Source organism: Hyperolius riggenbachi, chromosome 2 (genome assembly GCF_040937935.1).
Source record: "Hyperolius riggenbachi isolate aHypRig1 chromosome 2, aHypRig1.pri, whole genome shotgun sequence".
Classification (NCBI taxonomy): Eukaryota; Metazoa; Chordata; class Amphibia; order Anura; family Hyperoliidae; genus Hyperolius; species Hyperolius riggenbachi.
The window spans coordinates 500,437,651-500,464,339 of NC_090647.1; the positions used below are offsets into that span (position 1 = coordinate 500,437,651).

A 26,689-nucleotide genomic window follows, 5' to 3' on the forward strand; every position below is an offset into this window, starting at 1 on the left:
ATCTTGCAGTTCATTTGTTTGAAAATAAATGTCTATTAAATGTGTATAGAAATAAGTTTAAAAAAAAATATAAAAATGTGCAGCCACCCATTTTTAACACATAATACAGAACATTTGCATTTAATTAGCAATGAACAAAGTTTTGTGTATTCTATTATATTTTATATTCAAAGTACCAATTTGGCCTCTGGTAAGGAGTATGTAGTAGCTCTTTATTGTCAATAGAGTAGGTGTTCCTTTCCAGCTCTGTGTGGCCTTCACAGCAGTTACTGTTTAGTAGTACCTCCCTGCTCAATGTATAATGAGGCATTTAAAATGAACCTGAGATGGTACACTGGGCTTTATTTATATTTACCTGGGGGCTTCCTCCATGAGTACCGTGGCCTCCCTTGGCTTCCTCTTCGACCCCTCCGTTCTTGCGCTATGCCTCCCGGTATTCCAGCCAGCCGCACAGTTCTGCGCATGCATGACTCGGCCGCGCATGAAACCCCTCATCACGCTCCCACCATTGGGAGCGTTCTGCTCCTGTGCAGTAGTACTGCGCAGCCGCAAAAGGCTCCCGAGGATAGGAGCATGGCAAGGGCACACGCGGCTGACTGGATTACCTCCAGAACGGAGGGGCTGAAGAGGATGACGAGAAAGGCCACAGTGCTCATGTGGCTGGAGGAAGCCCCAGGTAAGTATACAATAAATTAAACCCAGTGTACCATATAAGGTACACTTTAACTTTCTCTCCACATCTTCCTAATGTGTGTGTTTATATTTAATGCATGTTTTTTATGTGATGTGTATTCCTCTCATTGCCCTGCAAGAAACTATTTCTCACTGGTCACTGGTCATTTATTAAACACACTAGGGAGGGTATGGGAAGGATAAATGCTTTATTACGCACAGAACAGGGAGGATCTAGATAGGAGGAACTAGATAGGAGGAGCGAGATAGGCGGAACTAGATAGGAGGAGCTAGATAGGAGGAGCGAGATAGGAGGAGCTAGATAGGAGGAACTAGATAGGAGGAACTAGATAGGAGGAGCTAGATAGGAGGAACTAGATAGGAACTGATTTAGAGCATTATCTGCAGTGCAGGCAGGTTTCCATTGAGCCGAGATGGGTGCATATAGGTATAATAGGTACATACAGTAGGTGCATAGGTACATACCTACCTAAGAAGAGGGAAGCCTCTGGATCCTATAGAGGCTTTCCTCACTGTCCTTATGTCTCCTGTCCCCCATTGTCATGTGCAACCCCCAAAGAGTTCCGAAAAGGGCTTGTTGGAATGAACACTGGGGCCGCGCTCCTCTTCAGATTCAAATGCTGCCATGCTGCTCCCCCGTACGTATGGCAGCGTCTGCGCAGTAAGCCAGAAGCCAGTTTTTATGGCTATAGCTGTGCTCAGTAACTAAATAGCGCGTTGGCAATAATCAGAGATCAAATTAAAAAAAAACAACGAGGTAATCCTGTGACCCAGCAGCATGTACATACTCATGCTGGGTCACTGAGATCATATACCTTGCACTTCAGTTGTCCTTTAAGCTGCATTTGAAATTCCCACTGGGAGTCAATCTTGGAAGCTCAGCAACCCAGGTCATAAAAAGTAATATTACAAAACCATGAACAAATCTGTATTGTAAACCAGGATACACGCCACAGTCACAGAATATGCATGAAAAAAAAAGAGAACTAGGACTTTTTTTTAGAATGTGTCCTTCTGCAGAGCAGAGGAACTAGGACTTTATCCACGAACCTTCATACTTGTCCTTTACCTAGGTGGAAATCGGTCCCTGTGGCTCTCCAGTTCCACAGACTGTGCTTCCAGTAGTTCTGTATTACAGGAACAAGTCTTGGCAAGATGATAAAATATCAGACAGTAATCCCATGTTTGGCATCAGGTGTGGTGTGTGACAGCGTCTCTGCCATCTTCTCCTGTCCTTCCATCACAGGTGTTGCCTCCATGGGTATGTAGAACACTAGAGGGCTCCATTCATTGTTTACATCTGAAAATCTCTTGTACTTTAAAAAATACATTGGGAAAAAATAAGGAAACAAGGAGAAAGTTAATGAAAACTTATTTAGAACTGTAACTATTTGCAATTAAATGCCATTAATGATGATTTTTCAGTCTTTATTTTTCCCCAGTTTTTTACTCCGTATAATTGTTCTTTGAAGCCCTGCCAACAGATACCCAGAATCCTATTCTCTGTTTTATCTTTGGTTCATACTTTTGCACAAAGCAGAATGTAAACTGTATTGCATCCCTCTATTATTGGAGGTAATCACTCCCATCTTAGTAACGGTTGACAACCATGTGAAGAAGCTTTCACAATTAAGCATGGAGAGTTTCACAGTACAGTTTACTTGTTTACTAAAGTACTCAGAAAACATAGCCATGCTTCGGTAGGATAGCCACATCATAAAAACCTAAATGAACAATTATTTAATAGTTACTGAAAAGGTTAATAAACAGTGTTTCACTTTGCTCAGGAGCTCATCAGTTACAGAAAAATGTGTTCGGTAGCTGGGATAAGCTGGTATGAGCACCTTGAGGCACTCACACCTGCTCACCTCAGCCACCTGGCACATTGCACTGTTGTTATTGACCTGAAGAGGCAGGGGACACCTGTGAAACGCGTTGTCCTATCTTTTGTGTGCATCAAAATGATCAGTTTGGTATATGCTATATAGGAGAGAACAGAGGCGCCAAAAGGATAAAAGGGGTTTTAAATGAGCTTAAAAGCCAAAAATTTGGTAATTAGAGGAGGCAGTGGTGGACTTACCTCCTCCAAGCAGACACAACACGACTGTACATTCAGTCTATTTATTAACGAACTCCAGATAAAACAAAGCTACGCGTTTCACGGGTCAGTGCCCGCTTCCTCAGGCAATAGAAAAAGGAGTTACAGCATCTAGCAAAACAAACAAGGTGCCGAGTGTTGTTTGTTTTGCTAGATGCTGTAACTCCTTTTTATATTGCCTGAGGAAGCGGGCACTGACCCGTGAAACGCGTTGCTTTGTTTTATCTGGAGTTCGTTAATAAATAGACTGAATGTACAGTCGTGTTGTGTCTGCTTGGAGGAGGTAAGTCCACCACTGCCTCCTCTAATTACCAAATTTTTGGCTTTTAAGCTCATTTAAAACCCCTTTTATCCTTTTGGTGCCTCTGTTCTCTCCTATATAATATTGTATCCACCCTGGGTGGAGGGTTGCGATCCTTTTCTACTATCTACAGAGAGTGACTTCTTATTCCTGAGTGGGGTCAGGATAATCTCCCCACCTGCCTTTACAGTGGTTGCCTATTGGTGACCCATGCTTGTGAGTATAACAACTATTACTCTTTGTCATTATCCCCTTTGTCAATACATACTACACTATTGGGGCTCTTGGTGTTCCTCTGTTTATCTCGTTTGCAAGTTTGGTATATGCACAACTGTAATCCACAGATCACTGTCCTGGGGTGACCATACCCTGATAGTGGCTGGTGCTTGTACTGTCTGGTGTCAAAGCCTTAGCCAGATTGCTCCTACGGTTTGGGTGTCACACCCAAAAAAATAAAATAAATATAAAAAAGCGACATTTCACTGGCTTCAACACCTGTCTGTAACATGTAGTATTTCTCTATTGCTACAAGTAAGTAACTCCATATACCCATCCATCCACCCACCTCTACTTTGCCCATCCTTCTATGCATCTATCCATCCACACCCATCCTTCTAAGCGTCCATCCATCCGTTCATCCATCCACACACACCCATCCTTCTACCCGTCCATCCGTCTATATACCCAACCAGCAATTTAGCCACCCACCTATCCATCAACCCACCCAACCATCCATCTATGCACCCACCTATCCATCCATTCACCCATCCATTCATCCTTTAATCACTTCAGTACCAGCAGTCTCTGGCTCCTTAAGGGCCAAAGACCACTGGCACCAAAAACTGGGGCTCGCTGACATCACGCTGCACCAAATCACCGCTAACGCCGCTCACCCATCGGTCGCCCTAGTCCACTTGTTCTGCCGTCGCTATGACGGCAGAGCTCTGTGGACCAGTGAGGAGCAAATTTCATTGGTTTGGCATTGATTAACTCACAGAGATTACAGGGTCAGGAGCCAATGAAATCGGCATTAGCGGCGAGAGCGCATGTCGGCGTTGAGTGAAATCTGCACCCTGGCAGGGATAACAGCTTCCAAACAGGGTGTAGATTTCAATTAGTGTCATCTAAAAGTGGTTAAACATAATAACAGAAAGCTGCGGGCTGAGATAAAAAATATTCTCTCACCAGAGTATTTGGGCAGAAGAGATTCTTCTTGCAGGCTTGTACTGCTGCAGGAAGAGTATTTGGAAAAAGCACCAGTCCAGCCACAAGAACAAAGACTGAAGCTATGACCACGATCCAGGAGAGATTTCCATCCCCTGGAAATGAGAAGAAATGTGTGAACTGATCACCCACCGTGAACACATAATATCCCCTCATTATACATAATGCAGTTCATGTGGTTGCTGACAGGAAATTATAGTTAGATGCAGAGAAGTTCTATGACCATCTCAGCACATGATCACAAAGTCTGCACTTAAGAAAAATTACAATTTTGTAATTTTGTTTTAAAAAATATTGTTTCCCAGTATCTTTTTAACATATCCTGCAAATTAGGTGTTGCTAGGATGTAAGGGGCCTTTGCTATTAACTGCTAAAGTCGGAGGGGGGGGGGAGGAATTGTTTCCCTAAGAAGTGTCATTATGCATTTAAATGTAACTTTTTTCCTTTGAAACTTTAAAATTTTCTCAAAAAGTAGAAGATCTTTTTGAAAACATTTTTTCCTCTTGTTCCCACTGTTCTTCTTAACATTCCCTGCAAACTTGGTGTTTCTAGCTTTTAAGGGGGCTTTTCCAAACGGCAGCAAAGCAGGGCTTAAAATGATAAATAACATTCAGGCAGGACAAAAAAAAAGCAGGTTTTAAAACGATAAATTACATTCTCAAGGCCTGCGCCGTTAAAACGATAAATATCGTTTTAAACAAATATCGGGCAGAAGGGGGCGCCATTATTTAACCGGCGCCATTTTTCACTGTACGCACTCACCTAAATTTTAGAAACTTATTTATGATACATTTGCCCATTTAAAATATGAACTTTTACTCAAGTGTGTTTAAAATGTCTGGGTATTAGGCCCTGATCAATATTGCTATGTAACTGCAGTATTGGCTTTTAGCTCCATTGTATAATACTGGCTCCAGCACAAGAAGTATAAGCTTCCATTCTCTACATACACTGATTATAAACCAGCTACAGTGTGTGCCGATCTCTTCTTGAATATCTTTTGTTTGTTTTGACTATGTAATCTGCCCTTCTGTTCACATTGGGTCTAGTGTTTTCAAAACATTTTATTAGGTGGCATAGTGAAATATAACAGTAAATTAAAAATATCAATAGTAATTTACCACCAATTTTAAATAAAGTGTATATTAGAGAGACAAAAATCAGCATACCAAATATGAAGGTAATTTTACATTGCAGTTTGAAAAATTGTGGTGGAATCTAATAGAACAATGGATTGGAGACACCGCAACAACTCTCCAGCGCCCCATTGCCACCCGGGCACTGATCAAGTTGGGAGCCCTGGCTTGAGCAACTTTGCATTTCTTAATGGGGCTCCCCCTGAGTCCATTGATGTGGACCAATGAAACATTTTGGCAAGGATTATCGTTAGTTCACATGACTAGTGTAATAGGAAGCACTACAGGATATTCAATATTGAGGTGAAGACAAAGATAATGAGAATTACAATTTTTGGGACAAGCTGTGCAACCTGAATTACAGTGGGAAACATTTCCATTCATTCAAAAACATTTTCTGGAATATGTCATTTTTATATTTCAAGGTGTCGTGTTTTTTTTGCAGATTCCACCATGAATTCCTCTGAAACCATTACCACCATTTCTCCTGTGGAATGGAGGTGGAGAAGAGTTCTGTGTCCTTACTACAGAACACGTGTTTTTTTTTTTTGCTAAGCCATGAAAAGAACCATATGGGCTGGTACCATACAGATTCTGTACCCCTGCACTCATGAGCTCAGCCTTCCTGGGCAATAGCAGCCTGCATGGTAGAAGAAGCTAAAAGACCTGTATGGAAGGGGGGTTGTAAGGCATGGGGAGTCCTAACTACTTCCCAATCGGGGTCAAGGTAGGAGGAATACTTGTAGTATGTAATTTGGAGTATATGACTTCTGTTTTGTGCCTTCCTCGGCAGACATACTGTATTGTCTCCTGTACAGTAAATCAACCTATACTGTACTTCCATGAGACTGATTTCACAGCACAGATAATGGGCCCGATCCAATTCACTTTTCTCCTAAGTTTTCTCCTGGGTGATATTTTCACATCTTATCAACAAAATGCCTTTTAAGCCACCAACAAGCAAAAAAAAATTTTTTTGACAGAACTTTTTCACCTACTTTCCCAAATGCAGAGTGCTGAAAATTTATTTTGAAAAGAAGATTAAAAAATGATCTCCTAAGAGAAAACACAGGAGAAAAAGGGAATTGGATTGGGCCCAATATGTGTATTGAATCAGGTATCAAATGTGGAAAGGTGATGCAGTAGAAATCAGATTTCTTTCACACAGGCAATCATGTCTATTAACCTCCCCAGCAGTAATCCCGAGTGTGGCTCGGGGTTAATTTTCAGTTCTTAACAGGGCCGGTTTAAGCAACAATGGGGCCCCAGGGCAAAATAAACCTGGGGGGCCTCCCCAACAGATACTCCTGAACAAAAATCAGCATTAAGGGACCTTTTTTGCAGCTGGTATAGTCGGGGTGTGAAGCCCCAATCGGTCGGAGCTCCACATTCTGGCTATCCCAGCCTGCATGGGGGACAAGGGGTTAAAAAGTTTCAGGAGGGGGGACCCCACATAATTAAAAATAAAAAAATTCCCAGAGGGGGGACCCCACATAATTGAAAATAAAAAAAATTCCCACACTAAACATAAAAAAAATTGGGAAAATGGGAAAAAATGCCAGGGATCTTCATACAGCCATATTGCGGCTGTATAGAGATCCCTGGCCAAAGCACTGCGGCTGCGAATGGACCCCCTGGAAACCAGAAAATGTATTGCTCTTTCTTTTGATACATGTAAAATTACACTACCGTTAGGTTTGCTACTAAAAGTGACATTTACCGCATTTAAAAGTATACTTTTTTCCTTTCAAACTTTAAAATCGATTTCCTCAAAAACTATAAGGTCTTTTTGAAAAATTGTTTTTGCCTCTTATTCCCAATGATCTCCTTAACATATCCTGCAAATTTAAGGTTTCTAGCATTTAAGGTGGATTTGCAATTAACCGTTAAAGTTGGCGGGTTTTTAAATGTGTCTTTTTTTTCCTTTGAAACTTTAAAATCAATTTTCTCAAAAACTATAAGCTCTTTTTGAAAAAAAATGTTTTCCTCTTGTAGCCACTGGGGCCCCTACAAGCTCTGGGGCCCTGGGACAATTGCCTCCTTTGCCTCTATGGTAGCGCCGACCCTGGTTCTTAAAGCGTTAACCCAAAGTCACACTCTGAGAAACTGCCATGTTGGGGCATTGCAGAGAGTGTGGTGAAACAGTTTACAACTCGCCCAGGATCTCTGATGACAGATGGCACTCACACCATAGAGATGGGTATGGTGGTGAACTCTTTGGCTACCTATACTGAAGAGGGTCATTCTCTGGTTACTTATACTGGGGGAGCACTCTCTGGTTACCTATATTGGGGAGCCTCTCTTACGTGGGGGAAGGGCACTCTCTGGTTTTCTACACTGGGGGGCACTCTCTGGCTACCTATACTGGGGGGGGCACTCTCTTGCTATTCATAACAGTGAAAGGGGGGAGGGGACATACTCTCCGACTACCTATACTGGTTGTTTGATTATTTTTGTATTTTTAAAAAAAGTAGGGGGTAAAACTAAATCCCACTTTACATTTAGCAATACTAAAATAATCTGACTTTTGGGAAGTCATTGCTTAATTTGAACTGTGTGTGTGTTACATGGCAGTAATTTGCAGTTTTTTTAAACAGAGCTAAATGTAAGTATATTAACACAAAATAAATTTTCTATTGTGCTAAAAAAAGTAGTCATACTATAGATGTGCAGGAAACACAGTTCCATGCAAAAAAAAAAACCCCAACCCTTTTAATTCCAGAGGGCTTTTATCAGTTCATGAATGATTTAAGTCTTCCAAAACAAAACCTCCAACACACAGGAGGCAATGTAAGGACCAGACTTCAACAATTTCTGTGCAAGGTCATGGCTTTCAAGTGAACCCTAGCGTAAATCTTTCATTCCAAAGTGCTAAGAATGTATGTTCCTGAGATGATCAAAAGCCTGTGTTTTTGTTTACCTCCCCCAGGCATTTTGTAATGAAAGATTTACACATGGGCTCACTTTAAATCTACCAGGGACCTTGTAGTCTTGAAGTGTGAGGAGTGCTTAGAGCATTTGTGGTGGGATTGTTTTTGAACATCTATATACTGTAATTCAGGAACTAACAATACACTCTGTGATTTTACCTGTAGATGATATACAGCAGATCGAATCTGCTAGAAATAATTAAGGCAAACGTTGCCTGATCGATCGATTTCCGTCTGCATCATTGCAGCGGCTGACGTTGGGCGAACATCCAGAAGTTCGGGTTCGGGGTCGTTCGACCGAACATGCCCCCGATATTCGGCATGTTCGGGCCGAACCCCGAACCCAATGCTAGTCTATGGGGACCCCAAATATGTCCCTTTGGGGCCCCCTGTAGGGTCCCAGCATAAAGGGAGAGCATGCCCCGAGCGCGCGCGGGGGGGGTCGGAAATGCCCCCCACCCCTCCCCGCTAAGCTCTCCCTTCTGCTGGACCCTATAAAATTAAATAGAAGTCCCCCGAAAGTACCTTGTAGGCTGGCAGGAGGAGGGCAGGAAGAGGGCAGCTGGAGATCCTAGGCGCTAGTACCATCTGGTACTTCTGCCCTCTCTCTCTCTGACGCACTTCCTGTTTACATTTGAAGTCGCGTCAAGAGAGAGCAGAAGTACCGCGATGACGCGTACGAGGGTACGCGTCATCTACATGATGACACGTACCCTCGTACGTGTCATTGCGGTACTTCTGCTCTCTCTTGACGCGACTTCAAATGTAAACAAGAAGTGCGTCAGAGAGAGAGAGGGCAGAAGTACCAGATGGTACTAGCGCCTAGGATCTCCGGCTGCCCTCTTCCTGCCCTCCTCCTGCCAGCCTGCAAGGTACTTTCGGGGGACTTCTATTTAATTTTATAGGGTCCAGCAAAAGGGAGAGCTTAGCGGGGAGGGGTGGGGGGCATTTCCGACCCCCCCCCCCCCCCCGCGATCGGGGCATGCTCTCCCTTTATGCTGGGACCCTATAGGGGGCTTTGTTCGGCCGGACACGGCTGTGTTCGGTTGAACACAGAGGGCCTGTTCGGGTTCGGGCAGCGTGGCCGAGCACCCTCCCGAACACCATGAGGTGTTCGGGGGGTGCCGAACCGAACCCGAACAGGCCAAAATCCGGGCGAACCCGAACAGTGGCGAACACTGTTCGCCCAACACTACGGCTGAGCCTTACACTGTCATTTCTGGGAGAGGGCATGATGGCGCCCACTCCCTCTCTTCTCCACTGATTGTTTATTACAATTACACGACTGGAGATGTTCCTTGGAATAGAATTCCACTTGTCCCCACACATTATGGATTCATCCCAGTTCCCAAAAATGGGGTGGACTGATCCAAACGAACAAAGATGGGTGAAGATTGCAGGAGATTCTGTCCCAGTGCACATTTATACTTCCCTAAGTATATGTTGGATCAGTACAGGGGCATAGGGAGCTGTGTAGGGGCTGTGGGTGGAGTCGGAGTTGGGGCACAATAACCAGCACTGAAGCGGTTTTAAGGTTATTGGCTGTGAGATTAGACAAAGAAGCCATACAACATCTGAAGCTTAAAGAGGAGCTGTCAGCCATACTATCTCAGAAAACACCCACATATATAAGTAGATAAATACTTGCATTTTGATTTTAGTGATTTATCTACAATAAAAAAGAGAAAATCCTTCTTAGCATTTCCCATTTTAACTATGACTATTTTGAAGCCAATCCTGATGTCATTTCCTCCCTTACTCTCCTCTGCCTGATTTTGTATGCATTGCCTGCCTTTCACTATTGAAAGTGCATTGTCTCAGCATGAGAAATATTGGCCAATTAGAGAGGAACAGAGATGTGGGAGGGGAAAACAGGAAGTAAAAGAGGCTTCAGCCAATAAGGCTGTATTAGTGAAGTCTGAGGGTAAAGAAGAGAAGCAAAAAAGGACAACTCAGCATGCCCTGCAACTTCCTTTTTGTGTACCAAACTGTATGTGTATCAAATAAGCGTCATGTAAACTGGGGAATGATAATTTATCAACAAGAAAAGTAATAGTGATTTTAACTTTTGAAGTGCCTGGTTAGCATCCTTATTATGGTACTTATTTACCAGATAAAAATAAAGAATTGATTTTTGATTTTATACCAGACAGTTACACTTTAAGTCTCCCATGGTGAGTATGGAGGTGTGTGGTTGGGAAGTGTGGGGTTACAGTGCCAGGTTACTTAGAAAAAAACAAATGTGGTATTGGGGTTGAAAAGAGCTCATTTAGCGCTAGAAAGTAGGAAAAAAACAGCCTTTTCTGCACCTTTCTTTTGGTTTGTTTAATAAGCACCTCTTATTTATTTTTTAAAGTAAAACTGTAAGGAACTGTAATGAAATTGAGACATGCATTCTATGCTTACCCCGTACTTTGGCGGCTTTTGTGAAGACACATTTCTCAGGAGAGGCCACTGAATGGTCGTTAAACATAGCGGATGCGTTCACAGAAACACAATACCGGGTGCTGGCCAGAAGCGTTGTTATGGGATCAGTGAAATTTTCTTCATAAACTTGAATGTTGTAGACTAAGGTCTGTGCAAATGATATTCCAACTTTGTTAAAAAATGTCTGTCTCTCACATGAGTCACTACTACACAAGTCTTATTGTAATTGAATGTAACTAAAACTATATTTCAGTTTGCAGCCTGTCTGGAACATCTAAAAGTGCCATTAACCACGTTCTGGTCTGAGTACAGTATATCTTCGCCCCCTGAGACTTCATCCAAGCCTCGGGGATGTAGATACTCGTACTCTACCGCGATCGCTTGCTTTGTGCGCACATGCACTCCCGCGCTCTTTCTCGTCGCCACCTGTTAGTGCACTGATCGGTGAATGGAAACAGGTGTGCCCAAAGCCAATCAAATTGCCTGAAATCAATGATCACCAGCATCTCAATAGCAAAGTGAAAGTAACACACAAAGACACACAGGAATAAAGTGAGGCGACATCTAGTGGGCAAATAGTAAAAATACACCTACATACTTTTATTTTAAAAATAAATAAACCCCCCATTAAAGGGACTCCGAGCTCTAAATAAAAATGAAATTGGTACTCACCTGGGGCTTTCTGCAGCCCACCGTAGGTTGGGAGGTCCCACGGCGTCCATCTGGCTCTTCTCCCAGGGCCTGGACAGAAATGGCTCCCCGGCGACACTGGGCCTGAGTGTCGGGCTACTTCTTCCTGAAACGTCACGTCTGTCGTCACCACGGCGGCTGCCTCGCGTCATCACGGTGGCCGGCGTGACAGTACTGCGCATGCGTGATTAAACCACGCATGCGCAGTACTGTCACGCCGGCCGTCGTGATGACGCGAGGTGGACGGCGTGGTGACGACAGACGTGGGGAGCCATTTCTGGCCAGGTCCTGGGAGAAGAGCCAGATGGACGCCGTGGGACCTCCCGACCTACTGTGGGCTGCAGAAAGCCCCAGGTGAGTACCAATTTCGTTTCTATTTAGAGCTCGGAGTCCCTTTAATTAACCCCTTACCACCACCACTCTCCCTTAGTTACCACAATAAAACACGCAAAATATATAAATAGTTACCTTAGGGACTTATTTCTGCAAATAAGGGCTTGTAATTAGTGATATACCGGTAGTTAAAACAAATGCAAAACTGAACAAATACACTTTTATTTGCAAATAAAATATTGTCGCTATACATTGTACTAGGGACATCCTTTAACTGTGGTAATAACCGGGACAAATAGGCAAATAAAATGTGTGGGTTTTATCCACAGTAACACAGTTTATTTTAAAACTATAATGGCTGAAAATTAAGAATTAATTATTTTTTTTCAATGTTTTTCTTATTATTCCCATTAAAATGCATTCAGAATAAAATAATTCTTAGCAAAAAGAAGGACACACAGAATGCCCAATTGATGGTGAAAAAAACCAAGATCATTTTGGTGTGATAAGTAGTGATAAAGTTATTGGCGAATGAATGGGAGGAGTGCTGAAAGGTGAAAATTGCTCTGGCCCCTGTAGTGGCCAAGTGGTTAAATCAATTATTTGACCTGCAGCCTTCTAAAATCCTCATGTCCCTGAGCACTTTTGAAGACAAGTGGACCCAGAGCCTTTCATCTTCTTAGGTGAGTATCTAAGTATCTAAGACTTTATTTGCAAGTCACTTCTGGGATGCTTTAAAGAGAAACCGTAATCAAGAATTGATCTTCATCCCAGTCAGTAGCTGATACCCCCTTTCCCACGAGAAATCTTTTCCTTTTCACAAACAAATCATCGGGGGCTCTGTAAAAAAATTTTATTACATTATTTTCACTGGAGTTCCTCTTTACGTTTAAATAGCACTTTTTTTCTAACTATAAAATCAGTACATTGACAGGTTATGTCTAAAGTAGACTGTTCCATGACACTGCTGTAACTTCTATAATCCTGCATCAGTAGTTAGCCACTTCTCCAGCAGCAAGATTTAGCTATGGCCCTAGAGAGGATTCTTCAGAAAGTGCTGCTGATGCTGACGTACATCCCAAAAGGTTGATCCAAAGATCCCACCATACCCATCCTGAGAAACAAGCTCTTAAAGCCAACCCGAAAATACTTTGTGGGACGGGTGGTGTGTTGGTTAGTAAAGGATTAAAGATGGCCACAAGCAGTGGTGTAACTACAATTCATGCCTTTATGCCCCCCCCCCCCCCCCAGTGAAACTTTAAAGGGGCCCTCCAATGTTCACAGCCCTTCCCTTGCCTCCCCTTGGTGCCTTTATGGCTTGGGGCCCATCTCACAAGGGTCATAAACCAAGTGTGGTCATTGTGATCTTTACACCCATAACAAGTGCAGCCACAAAAACACCTGATCTGAAGTATAGTCCTCTGTATCGGAGGAAGGGAAGGTTAGTAGTTGAGGCCCCCCATTTCTCTGCCCCCCCCCCCCCCCCCATGATCACAGGGGCTGTGCCCCTCTAGTTACGACCCCGGCCACAAGCAAGCTGGGAAGGAGTTTGGGATGTAATGGTAAATGTTAGGTTAGGTGTGAGAGGTTAAGGTGAGAGGGTGTTAGTTTGGTATATTAGTGTTTATTTCTTACTCACCTTCCTGTGTGAGAAAAGCACCATACAAATGTTTATTGTTATTGTTTACCTGCGTTGGGCGAGCCAGCAGAATTCTGTACGTCATTATTGGATAGACATCGTCACTCAGCATGGTAACATTGCTTTGTTCCTTTTCACTCCATAAATAGGAGACTGGCGGGTGGATGGATATCTGGATTCCAAGGTCATCTGCAATCACATCCACAACTGGAGGCCCCAACAATGCTGGAAAAGACAAATACAAAAACTGTTTTATTAGCATTGTGCACTTGAAATCTTTTAAATGGGAAGCTGTAGCATATTTTCAGTGATTTCAGTTATTACAATCAGGGCCGGTTTAAGCAACAATAGGGCCCCAGGGCAAAATAAACCTGGAGGGCCCCCCAACAGATACCCCGGAACAAAAATCGGCATTAAGGGACCTTTTTTGCAGCTGGTATAGTCAGGGTGTGAAGCCCTATTCGGTCATTCTGGCTATCCCAGCCTGCATGGGGGACAAGGGGTTAAAAGGTTTCAGGAGGGGGGACCCCACATAATTTTAAGAAAAAAAATTCCCACACTCTAAACATAAAAAAATTGGGAAAATGGGAAAAAGTGCCAGGGATCTTCATACAGCCATATTGCGGCTGTATAGCGATCCCTGGCCAAAACGCTGTGGCTGTGTATGGACCCCCTGGAAACCCCGTCAGGAAATGTATTGCTCTTTCTTTTGATACATGTAAAATTACACTACCGTTTGCTACTAAAAGTGACATTTACCGCATTTAAAAGTATACCTTTTTCCTTCAAAACTTTAAAACCGAATTTCTCAAAAACTATAAGTTCTTTTTGAAAAATTGTTTTTACCTCTTATTTCCAGTGATCTCCTTCACATATCCTGTAAATTTAGGGTTTCTAGCATTTAAGGTGGATTTGCTATTAACCGTTAAAGTCGGCGGGTTTTTAAATGTGTATTTTTTTTCCTTTGAAACTTTAAAATCAATTTTCTCAAAAACTATAAGGTCTTTTTGAATTTTTTTTCCTCTTGTAGCCACTGGGGCCCCTACAGGCTCTGGGGCAATTGCCTCCTTTGCCTCTATGGTAGCACCGGCCCTGATTACAATATCTAATTTTGGTGTGATGTAACAACACATACTTACCAAAGAAACCTTGTGGAATAGCGGTTTGCAAGTTTCAAAACAAGGCTGCATATGGTAGGAGGCTGCTGCTGTATGCTGTAGCTTCAGATAGAGTGTGTGTGTAGGGGGGGCTGCTGTACATGGAGGAGGAAGTCTCTTAAACATGAAAGGGTGGGCTGTTTATGTAGGATGAACATAGAAGGTAGGCTGTTGTACTGTATATACAGAAGGGGAATGCAGTACATAGAACTTGTGATTGTTTGTCTTGGGGGAGGGAAGATAGAAGACAGAAATGCTGCGGCAGAATAATAGGACTGCACTGATACTGTTGGTAGAGATTTCACGAACATAGAAGTTTCTGCTCATGAACAGCGAATGTGAAATTCTGCAAATGTTCGCAAATATGAGAACCGCCTTAGACTTCAATGGGCAGGCGAATTTTAAAACCTACAAAGACTATTTCTGGCCACAAAAATGATGGGAAAGTTGTTTCAAGGGGTCTAATACCTGGACTGTGGCATGCCAGGGAGGGGGATCCATGCCAAAAGTCCCACCAAAAATTACAGAGTTGATGCAAAGTCGGGTTTTAGTCCCTAAAGGGCAGAAATCACATTACATTCCTACAAATAATGCACTGGAGTGGTACTGTGCGTGCAACTTAATGTAGCAACAATAGCAGTAGTGTGCACAGCTCTGGGTGTCAGTGGGCTGTGGAGTGTCACTCACACAGAAATGCAATAGTACTATCAGAGTACAGTGAAATAATAATGCACTGGAGTGGTACTGTGCATGCAACTTAATGTAGCTACAGCAGTAGTGTGCACACAGCTCTGGGTGTCAGTGGGCTGTGGAGTGTCACACACACACACAAAAAACAAAACAAAAACAGGAGGTTGATGTACTAGCCCTCAAAAGGGCTATTTGGGGCGCTTTCACAGCTAGTGAGGAACAAGAACAAAGGCCTAGCTTATGCTTTCCCTACCTATCTGCAGCAAGTCCGGGGTACATATTATCTGGGAGCCGCTCAGTTCGGCACGGGGAGAGCCGAATGACCGCTCTCCCCGCTGTCGCTAAACTCCAAGGCGGCGTTAACTACTGTTCCCCCTCCGAGTTGTCGCAACTTGGAGGGAGATGTAATTCAGGGTCTGGCAGCCACCAGAGCCCCGAATTACCGCTACGTGGGGCGTGCATCATAGCATTGCTGCTATGACGGCGCCCAGTTTTGGAGCGCGGTTCTCAGAGTCACGCACCGAAATGAACTGATCCGGCAAGTCTGACCCTGCTCTCATTAACAGTTAGAGATGGCCCGAACCTCCGATTTTTGGTTTGAGAACCGCGAACACGAACTTCCGCAAATGTTCGCGAACCGCAATAGACTTCAATGGGGAGGCGAACTTTGAAAACTAGAAACATTTATGCTGGCCACAAAAGTAGTGGAGAAGATGTTTCAAGGGGTCTAACACCTGTAGGAGGGCAAGGCGGAGTGGGATACACGCCAAAACTCCCCTGGAAAAATCAGGATTTGACGCACAGCAGCGTTTTAAGGGCAGAAATCACATTTTATTGCTAAATTGGAGGCCTAAAGTGCTTTAAAAAATCTTGCATGTGTATACATCAATCAGGAAGTGTAATTAGAGTACTGCTTCAGACTGACAGACCAAACTCACTGTGTAACGCACAGCTGTTTGTGTAGTGACGACCGTGCTGGACTGGTGCGCACCATGGCCAGAGTGCAGGCGATAGCAATTTTCAAGCCCATATGGTCGGGCTGAGGTAGCTGAATGACAGAACAACAGTGACTGAGTGCCCAGCTGATCGAATTTGGTCTGTCCACAATGAAGCAACGACCTTATTATCTATTTTCTTGGGTCAGGTTTGCCCCCCAACCCCAACACACTCATATAGCCGTCGGTCATTGCTTCATTGTGATACGCAAGCCCCTTCACCGCGGCAAGGTAATGATCACGAAGGGGAATTGACACATGTACATGCCTTTTGTTTTGTTGTTGCAGCTTCAGTGCAGTCAGAAAAATTAGGCAGACATGTACACGCACCAGAAAAATTATTATAGCGGCCAATGCTAGCAGCGGCCTTAAAGTGAACCTCCGGACTAAAAATCGACTCAGCAGCACTGAAAAGGCTTTGTGTTTTTTTAACAGTTTCACAGCATCAGAACTTTGTTTCTCTTATACAAGCCTCATTTTTAGCTGCACAGAAGAAAACTGCCCAGGCTTTTTTCCCCTGATGCTGTGCAAAGCATGATGGGATTTCTGATTTTGTTGTTCTCGTTCCGCTGTTTTGGTGCAAATTTTTTTTTTTTACATTTTGAATTTGACATTTGAAGCCTAGCGTGTGCAGCTGGGAGGGGTAATCAGGACACAGGATAGTTGGAACTGTGTCTCCTGCTCCTTGTCACCTCCTTTCAACCAAAAAGATGGTTGCCCCCATGACAAAGATGGCAGCCCCCATGAATCACAAACATTTGCCTGTTCTTTTAAAACAGGGTGGGTAAGAGATTATATTACCTATCTATTCAAATTAACATAACTAATGTAACTTGATGACAGTATGTTTGTTTAGGCTGAAGTTCCCCTTTAAGGAATCCGCCTGGAGTCCTGGTGGACCCTGTTGGTGGTGGCAGTCAAGCGGCCAGTAGGCAGAGATGTTGTTTGGGGACCGACTTAGTCTTGGGGCAGGCAGCCAGTCACATGGCGTGCAGGCAGAGATGCTGTGTGTGGGGACTGACTTAGTCTTTGGGCGGGCAGTAACCCTCCGGGATCCATGCCTCATTCATTTTGATAAAGGTGAGATACTGAACACTTTTGTGACCTAGGCGACTTCTCTTCTCAGTGACAATGCCTCCAGCTGCACTGAAGGTCCTTTCTGACAGGACACTTAAGGCAGGGCAAGACAGAAGTTGGATGGCAAATTGTGACAGCTCTGGCCACAGGTCAAGCCTGCGCACCCAGTAGTCCAGGGGTTCATCGCTGCTCACAGTGTCTACATCCACACTTAAAAGGGATGGGGATTGGGGAACTATATAAGTGATTATTACCAGCTCAGGACCAATAGAGAGCTAATATTGTGGGTGAGGGAGGGGCTCTGGTGCAAGGGCCCGGTGCCGTCGCAATCTCTGCATCCCCTATTGCTATGCTGCACTGTCTTATTTGAAAAAAGTAAATTTGGGCCAACCACAGCCACCGGGGCTATGCGCTATACAAACTGCAGCTACAAATAGTGGGTGCCTATGGGGAGGAGCAGTTAGAGTTAAGCATGAGTGGGGGGTCGATTAGGGGTTAGGTATAGGTAGCGGGGTTGGTTAGGATTAGGCATAGGTAGGGGGTTGGGGAGGATTAGGCTTAGGTAGGGGGGTTAGTTGGGTTAGGCATAGGTAGGGGGTTGGTTAGGGTTAGGCATAGGTAGGGTGGTTGGTTAGGATTAGGCATAGGTAGGGAGTTGGTTAGCATTAGGCATAGGTAGAGGGGTTGGTTGGGTTAGGCATGAGTGGGGCATAGGTAGAGGGGTTGGTTGGGTTAGGCATGAGTGGGGCATAGGTAGGGGGTTGGTTAGTGTTAGGCATACGTAGGGGGGTTGGTTAGAATTAGGCATAGGTAGGGGATTGGTTGAGTTAGGCATGAGTGGGGGGGTTGTATCGGGTTAGGCATCGGAGTGTTTGTGTTTGTGGGGGGGGGGGGGGGGTCAGTTAGGAATATACATCATGGGTGTTCAATTAGGGTTAGGCATCAGTAGAGGCATCATGTGAGAATAGGAGAATAGGGTTAGGTTTAGCAATAGTAAAATATTGGCAAAATCTATTGATATTTTACTTTTGGAATTACTACTGCCTAATAGTAGAATATCGGTAATTTAACCAGCGCCCAAATTTCCAAGGCACCCATTTTGCATGTACACATCTTATTACTCTTTGGTTGGGGACTCCACTTTAACGCAGAGCTATAATTCCTAGGCCCAAACTAGCCATATATTTAATTGTTTGTCATATACTGTATTTTGCATATAATTCACACTACTTTCTACATGTTATAAGTTATGTATCTCTTTAGGCCATAGAGTTACAGCAATGCCAGGAACATTTCTTGCTACATCAGTAATATCATTAGGGTAATGGGCAAAGCCTGGTTAGAAAAAGCTCTGCGCTGTCATGTGATCAGACAGACAGGAAGTGTAATGGCGGCCTCCCAACAGACTCTTGTTATATTTCAAAATTGTAAATAGTTATTTTTAAAGCAAGTCTGAAGGGGGGGGGGGGGGGGGAACAGATACCCTTCTAAGGAGACGGAAGGCTCTGGGTTCTATAGATCCTTCCCTTAGCCCATTCTCCTCATGGCCCCCTCGTTCTCCTGCAGGTTTCACTTCATGCACGAGTGTGCAAGAGCATGTGCATGTGCTGTGCAGAGCGGCGCTTCTTTGGGAACTTGAGTGCTTCTGAAGACTCCTGAAGCCCACCTGATGCGAAAGAGAGCAGTCTACGAACCATTGGTCGTAGACTGCTAACGGGGGACCCAGGTGAGGGAACACAGGGACAGTGAGGAGAACAGGAAGGCTCTATAGGACCCAATTTTCTCCTGGTGGACTCAAAGTGCCAGAGCTGCAGCCACTAGGGCAAGCTCTATAGGCAATATAAGTGTTAGGGAGTCTTGCCCAAAGTCCCCTCACTGAATAGGTACTGGCTTACTGATACTGAACAGGAAGAGCCAAGATTTGAACCCAGATCTCTTGTGCCAGAAGCAGTGCTCTTAACAAGTACACTATCCAGCCACTTTATTGGTCCCAACTTTTTTGGGAAGAAGGCAGTAATTATTCCAGTATTCTTTTCAAAACTGGTGGGAGTTTTAGTTTGGGCACCTCCTTGCATGGATGTCCAGGATTTGTACTTACTCTGTGCAATGGGGTTCAGGTTAGCTGATATTATTGGCAGTGAGGAGTCATTGTGAGTGAAGATCTGGACTTTTGCTTCATAATTTCCAAAGATGTCAGTGAAGTCTTTTGTCAGGTCACATCGCGCAACACTTATATTGGAGCAATATCTGGTGCTGACAAATGGCCTGCTGACACAACAAAAAGATAGGAAGATGATTGTTAGCAGAAGAAACAATGGGTTTGATTCACAAAGCTTATCTCATAAATTATATCAACTTACTCAGGGTTTGGTACACTTGCTGAAGTGGCTGGTGGGGGCCCTCTCTTCCAATAGTGTAGCATACATATGCTAACCCTGATATCTCAGAAAGATATTCAGACTATCAAATCTTCTCTTCCTTACACCTCCCACTCTGTTGGGCATGGGCACAGCACTGTCGTCCCTACAGAACCACCACCATAGAAACAGAACTGGATCCTCTGGGCAACCATGAAGCCACCTGAACCCTGGGATCCAGACAACAAAATCTAGTGAGCAGGGTGGTCCATCTAAATAGCAGAGTGGTCGTAGCTGGAAACAATTACCTTACTTATTCCAGCGCCGTGTCCTCGCTTCTTCACTGTAGCCCATCTCCATTCAGAGGCAGCTCTTTGTAGGCTCCCGATGCATGTCACCTGATGCTTCTGAATGGTGAGAAGCTGCAGTGTAGAGGAGAGAGGACCTGGTGCTGGACCAGGTAAGGTAATCATGCTTCTGCTGTGACATCTCTACTATTTAGATGGTGGAATGGTGAGGAAGAGAAATAGGTGGGCCCTCGGCAAAGGGCCACCTCTAGGCTTGTGGTGGAGAAAGATTAGGTGGCCACTTTGCACATCAATGTCAGTATACTATCTTATGCACGGTAAATGGCCACATCCGTTGCGGACTCTGCATAACCGCCTTGTGCTCAAAAACCAAATGTTTGACTTTTACTGAAATTCACCACTGCATTTTGCCTCCTCCCCCACTGCAGACAGTGTCTACTAGTAACGCACGAAGTTGCTGGCACAACACATAGGCGCGGTGTCACTGTGATGGGAGGCACTGGCAGTGACGTGTGCAGCCATAGTGACCAGGTCGTCTCTCGGTGAGTGCATGTGGTGGCCTCCCCGGGAATGGTGGCCCTATGCATGTGCACAGATGGAACATGCCAAAGGCTGCCCCTGCTCGGCATCTCTTATCCTTGGGGAAGAAAGGGGGGGTGTTTGGCCTAGCTTCAGGCAGCAAACCATTTAGAACTGACCCTGCATAAAATACAGTGTGACTTGATCATAAACCCCTGAAACCAGCACAGGTACCCCTTTGGATAGGCAGGACATGTTGAGATCTTATGACCCATACTCACGGGCAACTTTTTGGCCTGTCGCCAGCACACGTGAGCGTGTGCGCGACAGGCCGGCGACAGCTCGTCGCCAGGTCCCTCCGCATACACACGGCGGAGGGACCTGGCAACTGATGCGGCGGAAGCTGTCGCTGTTGCTCCTCCCCCCGCCGGAAGCCCAATGCATTTCTTATCTTGTTGCTGTCGCTAGTCCGCGTACTGTGGAAAGAATTATTAAAATTTATAATTAATTTCATGGTATATTTTTTATACTCTCACGTGGCTATAAGAGTCACATTTATATAATCAGACCAGTGTGCTAGAATGACGCTTTGAATGGAGAGTTATCACAATATCACTGAATATATGTTATATATGTTTTTGAACCATTTTACTGTGCACAGTTTATTATGTCCTTTGCAGTGGAATTCCAGAACGACCTCCCTTCCCCCTCGTGTCATGTTGTACTAGGCACAAAGAAACAACTGTTTGAGAAGCAGTTTGAACCAGATTCTGAGGGCAGGTCTGACTTTGAAAAACAAAACAAGGAACTGACTTCAGAAGACTTCCTCCAAAGTTGGCTTTCACTTTCATGGAGGACAGAGAGAAGTCAAGTAACCCCGCCCAAGAAAGGAGGACTGGATCACCTTGATATGATGCTAATTGGACACTTACCAGAAAGAACTGCCTGAAAGGAGGAATATTTTATCATATTAATTAGGGTTTAAAAGGACTCTGCACACCAGGAAAAAAACACTTTCTCCTGCTGAGCTGAGCTGTGTTATCTGCGGTTTTATATGCTGGCTGTGGGAAAGTCCTCGGCGGAGTAAATAAAGATTTCATTTTCATTGGCACAAATTGGAGACGTCTCATGTTGTAAGTTAATTTTACTTTAACATCACTCACGCGGACTAGCGACAGTTCCGGCGGAGTTGCGGCGGCGACTGTCGCCAGGCGATTGAGCGGTTCAATCGCCCGCGGACATCAGCGACGAGCGACGGTTCGGGGTGCGCGCCCGTGCAACGCCGCATACTCACGGGCGACCTGTCGCTGCAACACGTGCGCGCCGCGTGTTGCGCCGACATTTGTAGCCCGTGAGTATGGGCCATTAGAACTTATTGAATCCCTGCTATGGAACCAACATGGATGACTGGAGACATCTCAGTAAATCAAGCCCAGATTAGAGGCAGAGATCCCCCACCACAGATAGGCAGGTGAAGTAAGAAATATGATTAAAAATGGCAGTATTCATGTGTCATTCACTTCAGATGTCCTTTAAGGCGATGCAATAGTGTGTACACCTACTAGTCCTGGGAATATTCCACTTTGTAGTAGATGGACGGCTCATCGTTGGGGTCCTCCCATGTAAGGATATGCTGAAAGTTTTCGGAAAAGAATTTCAGGCTCTTTGGAGGCAGCAGAACAGCTGAAACTGCACACAGAACAGCAGGAGTAAAACAATTACATTCAAATTCATATTAAACCAATAAATATGAATTCTGACATGTATGTGAGTTCTTGTTATCAAAAAAATTCTGAGTACAATTTTATGAAAATGTTCAAGACATTAACAGAAGTTTTAAATTGTGGAATAGGATTCATGACACCTTATTTAACATGATTAACTTGGCTTCATGATTTTCAAAAATCTTCTGGATTTCATGTATACTTGCTTGAGCTCACTGGCTCCAGCCAACTGACCTCCTGACATCCAACTGCTAAACAGTAACCAGCACAACTGTCATCTTCATGTTTACTATTTACCTGCTTCAATGCTTTTTTTTTAGGTGGCTACACACCATATAATTTTTTAAATATCTGTTCAATTCAAGAATAGCAGTCAATTTTTCTGACAGATTGTAAACAATTCAAAAATCTGACCAATATACCACACAATGTTTTCCCCGATCATGTATAAAATAATTGAAAGCTCAGAAAAAAATTGATTGGAACTGTGCATCAAGTAATTGTCAATCTTCACACACCATACAATTCTTGATAAAGTTGGTCTAAAATTTCCAACATGTCCAATCTCCAAAAATAAAAAAATGGGAAATTTGATTGAATTTATCGATCAAAAACAAAGAAAAGTTCTCTATTTTTTGGGGAAACCGATCAAAATGATCGAATTGTGAAAAATTGGATCTTTTAATTGTATGATGTGTGCCTACCTTTTTACTTCAACTAACATCTAGAAATATGCCTGAAGAAGGGGACTAGATCCCAAAATGTTTGCATAATTTAACTCTATCACTTAGCCATTTAAAGGTATTACTTTTACAAAACTTTGTTTTCTTTCTACCTACATAACAAGGACCTAGAAAGAAATAAAGAACTGATGGTGGTTTTAACGGTTACCCATTGAAATTGAAATCTATATGTTATGGCTGGTGTAGTAGCAGTTTAATAGCAGGTGAAGCAGGATATGTTGAAGAGCGGATGTGCTGGTCAGGTGACTAGAACATTATGGCTGAATTATTTGTTTGCACATGATCAGATCTTTACTGGAATTGTACAAAACTGCTTGGATGATTGAAATGACATAAAGGGCAGCACATACCGAACAGAGGAAGACACGAAAGCTGCAGTAGAGTTTGTAGAATGATCATCACTCCTGTACCACAGCAGAAACTCTAATAAATATAACTGAGAAAACACAGAGTTAGGGCACCATCCAAAAGTATTCCTTTGTGAACCCTCTCAAGGACATCAATGTACATCAGTTGATGGAGGGTGAGAAGCCAAGCGGTGGGTGTGAGGCAGTAAACGGATGGTGGTGACAAAGAAGAAACTACGGAAAATATGAAAATTTTCAGTAACATATTAAGATGTATACAATAATGTTATGCAGTAAACTGATATGTGATATAGGCCTCAATTCACTAAGCTTTTCTCCTGTCTTTAATAACTCTTCTAGAGTTGTTACCATGGTGATAAGGCATGTAGTATTCAGGAAACATTTTACCTCAGGCAAGCCTAAAGTTAACTCTTCTGTCTTTAAGTTAACTCTTCAATCCTTAAAATAACTCCAGAGTTAAAGACAGGCTTTTTATTAACTACATGTGAAAATAACTACAGAGGAGGTAAATTAACTACAGAGGAGGTAAAATAACTACAGAGGAGGTATCTTAACTACAGAGGAGGTAAAATAACTACAGAGGAGGTATCTTAACTACAGAGGAGGTAACTTAAGGAATGAAGAGATAAGATAACTCTCTCTTATGTGGAGGTAAGTTTTCTCTTGCCTTATTATCTCCAGCATGATCTTAGTGAATTGAGGCCATAGTCTTATCTGAATATGTCCACAATGCAGTTTTGAGGTCGCACACCATGAAGTGCTGAACAAAAAGAACAAAACAAGTTTAACCTGTAAGGTCGCTAGTTTAAGCAAAACATAAAAATGAAAAAGGTATGATAGAGTATTGCACTGATATTGAACTAAATAAATAATTCATAAATTATTAAATAAATAAAACAAGACCGTAATAATTGCCATTATATCAATATCAAAAAGATCTTATTTATTGAACAACCTTAAAAAGAAATAAAGAGGTGCCAGTAAACTGTGGTGCTCGGATAATTTCCGTGACAACGGAATAGCAGTGATTCATGAACATTTTTCCACTATTTATCTTCAGTATTCGGAATTTGGTCACAGGGCATGCCGTGATTACAAATATTCGGCCGTGATCATGATCGTGATCGCGGGAAAAACAGCTGTGATTAGATAGGTCATGATTGGCCGGAAATGATGTCTCTGGGCTGATCAGAGGCCACCAGCCAGGCCCTAGCAACCAATCATAGGAGCGGAGGCTATGCCCTAGCAACCAATAATAGGAGGGGAGGCTAAGCCCTAGCAACCAATCATAGGAGGGGAGGCTATGCCCTCCCCTCCTGTATATAAAGCATCGGCCATGATGAAAAGCTTTGGCCTTGCTAGACTGGCACTGAGAGGCTCATCTCCAGCCCATTTGTTGCTAATGCAAGCGCGTTTTTTGTCAATAACAAAGCGTTGTTACTCCTAACAGTGCTCTTATACTGTACTATATACTTGTATTCAGCTAGCTAGCCAGTGAGTGATTACTAAAGTTAGTTTTAGTCAGTGTAGTTCAGTGAGAGAGTGTAGTGATTGATAGCTAGCACTGCTGTGCTTAGTGCAGTGCAGGCACTGGCAGGCTCACTGATTCTATCTACTACTGCTCTGACTGTATACTTGTATTTAGCTAGCCAGAGAGTGATTATAAAGTTACATTTGGAGGATTGTAGCATGTATGGGGGCTTAAGAATAACTTAAACGCTATTCTGTGATCGCGGTCGTGATTAGGCATGATTGCCTCATTCACGGAAAAAAATTCGAGTCGAATTCGTGAGCCGTCTCAAATCCGGAACATCAATCACACCATTTCCGGATTTTTTTCAAATCACGGCCGAATACCGAATCTGTGATTGGGGGGTATCTGAGCAGCACTGCCGGTAAAGCCTTGTATCAATTAAAATTAACACAAAAACAAGCAAAAAATAATGAATTTTTTTTATCAGAAAATAAAGCTTCAATATGAAACACTCTGGTTATCTGAGTGATTCTTCAGACATCTTGATTTATGATGATGGACGTGGTGTAATCACGAAGGATCGGGATTTCAAGACAATTTTACGATACAATTTAGTTTGGGATCTATTTCCCCTCTTTTTTTTTTTTTTTTTTTTTCTTTTCATTATTTTTTGTTTTTGTGTTGATTTTCAGGCAATTTTATGATACAGGCAATTTTATGACACAATTTCATTTGTGGTTTTCTTGTTCTACCCTCTTTTTTTTTTCTTTTAATTATTTTTTTTTTGTGTGATTTTTCTTTGTTCTTGTGTTTATTTTGATTGACATTAGGTTGCTATACCAGCACCCTTTTATTTCTTTTTAAGATTGTTCAATAAATAGGATATTTTTTTATATTGATATAAAGGCAATTATGGTGTTTTTTTTTATTAATTATTTAGTTAAATATCAGTGCAGTACTCTATCGAGACTTTGCTTATACTTATTTAGTTTTTTTGCCAATAGTCCCAAACATATATACAGTATGTCAATAAATACAATTTTTTTGTGCAGCCTTTCTGTATATTTTTTTTCTTATTTGTCTCTGGTTCAAACACAATAGGGGAATGATAGCTGAGTGAGTTGTGCGCCCCCTCCTACACTACAACCTGAGGCTAGAGCCTCTCTCGCCTCTGCCTCGGCCCAGCCCTGGATGTGAGCCAGGGAATAGGACAGTGTAGGCACAGGAGTTCCACAGTTAGAGTGGATACCCTGAATACTTTTCTACTATTCTACATTCTACTATATGCTGATATACAGCCTATATGCTGATATACAGCCTATTCAACCAAAATAATAACAAATGAAAGAAGTGAAATTCTAAGCAGGATTTGCACTATATAAGCCTTCATCTCAACATGCATCATGGCGTTTCAGTGTCTCTTTTGGCTGTATTCACTTCAGTCAACAATAGTGCAGGGAGGCGACACTATCTGTAGTCTTCAGGGCACAGTTGGAAGTAATCACTGTACACAGCTGTACGTCGCTGAGGTAAATCATCACTTGTACATGATTTAGCCAATCAGAATCAAAATGTGTGACCCCAGCCTTTAAAATAACCAGATCTAGGAAATGTTGTTAGAAAAGTCATCTTATATACTGGAATAAAACAGAAAGCGACCGTGATGTAAAAAAAGAAAAGGAATGTAATCAGAAAGAGAGCGAAAGAAACCAAAGTGATTACCTGTGCAGGAATGTTGTTCTGCCAGGATCTGTCACTGCTTCTGTGGGGAGGAAAAACTCCTGTGAACTCCTCCGCCTGCTTCAC

The 26,689-nt window shown here is 43.1% G+C and overlaps 1 protein-coding gene across 3 annotated transcripts; it reads right to left on the bottom strand.

The window, feature by feature from the left end:
• Positions 1 to 26,689, bottom strand: LOC137547192 (interferon alpha/beta receptor 2-like). 3 transcript variants are annotated; one of them, XM_068270473.1, is made up of 8 exons: positions 26,606 to 26,689; positions 23,392 to 23,477; positions 22,137 to 22,263; positions 19,489 to 19,658; positions 13,521 to 13,696; positions 10,789 to 10,957; positions 4,278 to 4,411; positions 1 to 2,009 (listed from the first exon to the last, which is right to left on the bottom strand). In XM_068270473.1, the coding sequence occupies exons 2-8, from the start codon at positions 23,438 to 23,440 to the stop codon at positions 1,860 to 1,862; spliced, it is 975 nt and encodes a 324-aa protein (XP_068126574.1). In that variant the 5' UTR covers positions 23,441 to 23,477; positions 26,606 to 26,689; the 3' UTR covers positions 1 to 1,859. The 3 variants fall into 3 exon arrangements, with proteins under 3 accessions (XP_068126574.1, XP_068126575.1, XP_068126576.1); XM_068270474.1 differs by having other exon boundaries at positions 23,392 to 23,622; positions 26,606 to 26,665; XM_068270475.1 differs by lacking the exon at positions 4,278 to 4,411 and having other exon boundaries at positions 10,796 to 10,957.

Coding starts and splice junctions, on each gene's coding strand:
- LOC137547192 (XM_068270473.1), bottom strand. CDS start 23,440: ATGATCATTCTACAAACTCTACTGCAGCTTTCGTGTCTTCCTCTGTTC. Junction 22,264..23,391: donor TTCGTGTCTTCCTCTGTTCG/GTATGTGCTGCC, acceptor TTCTGTGTGCAG/TTTCAGCTGTTCTGCTGCCT. Junction 19,659..22,136: donor GTGGAATATTCCCAGGACTA/GTAGGTGTACAC, acceptor TTGTTGTGTCAG/CAGGCCATTTGTCAGCACCA.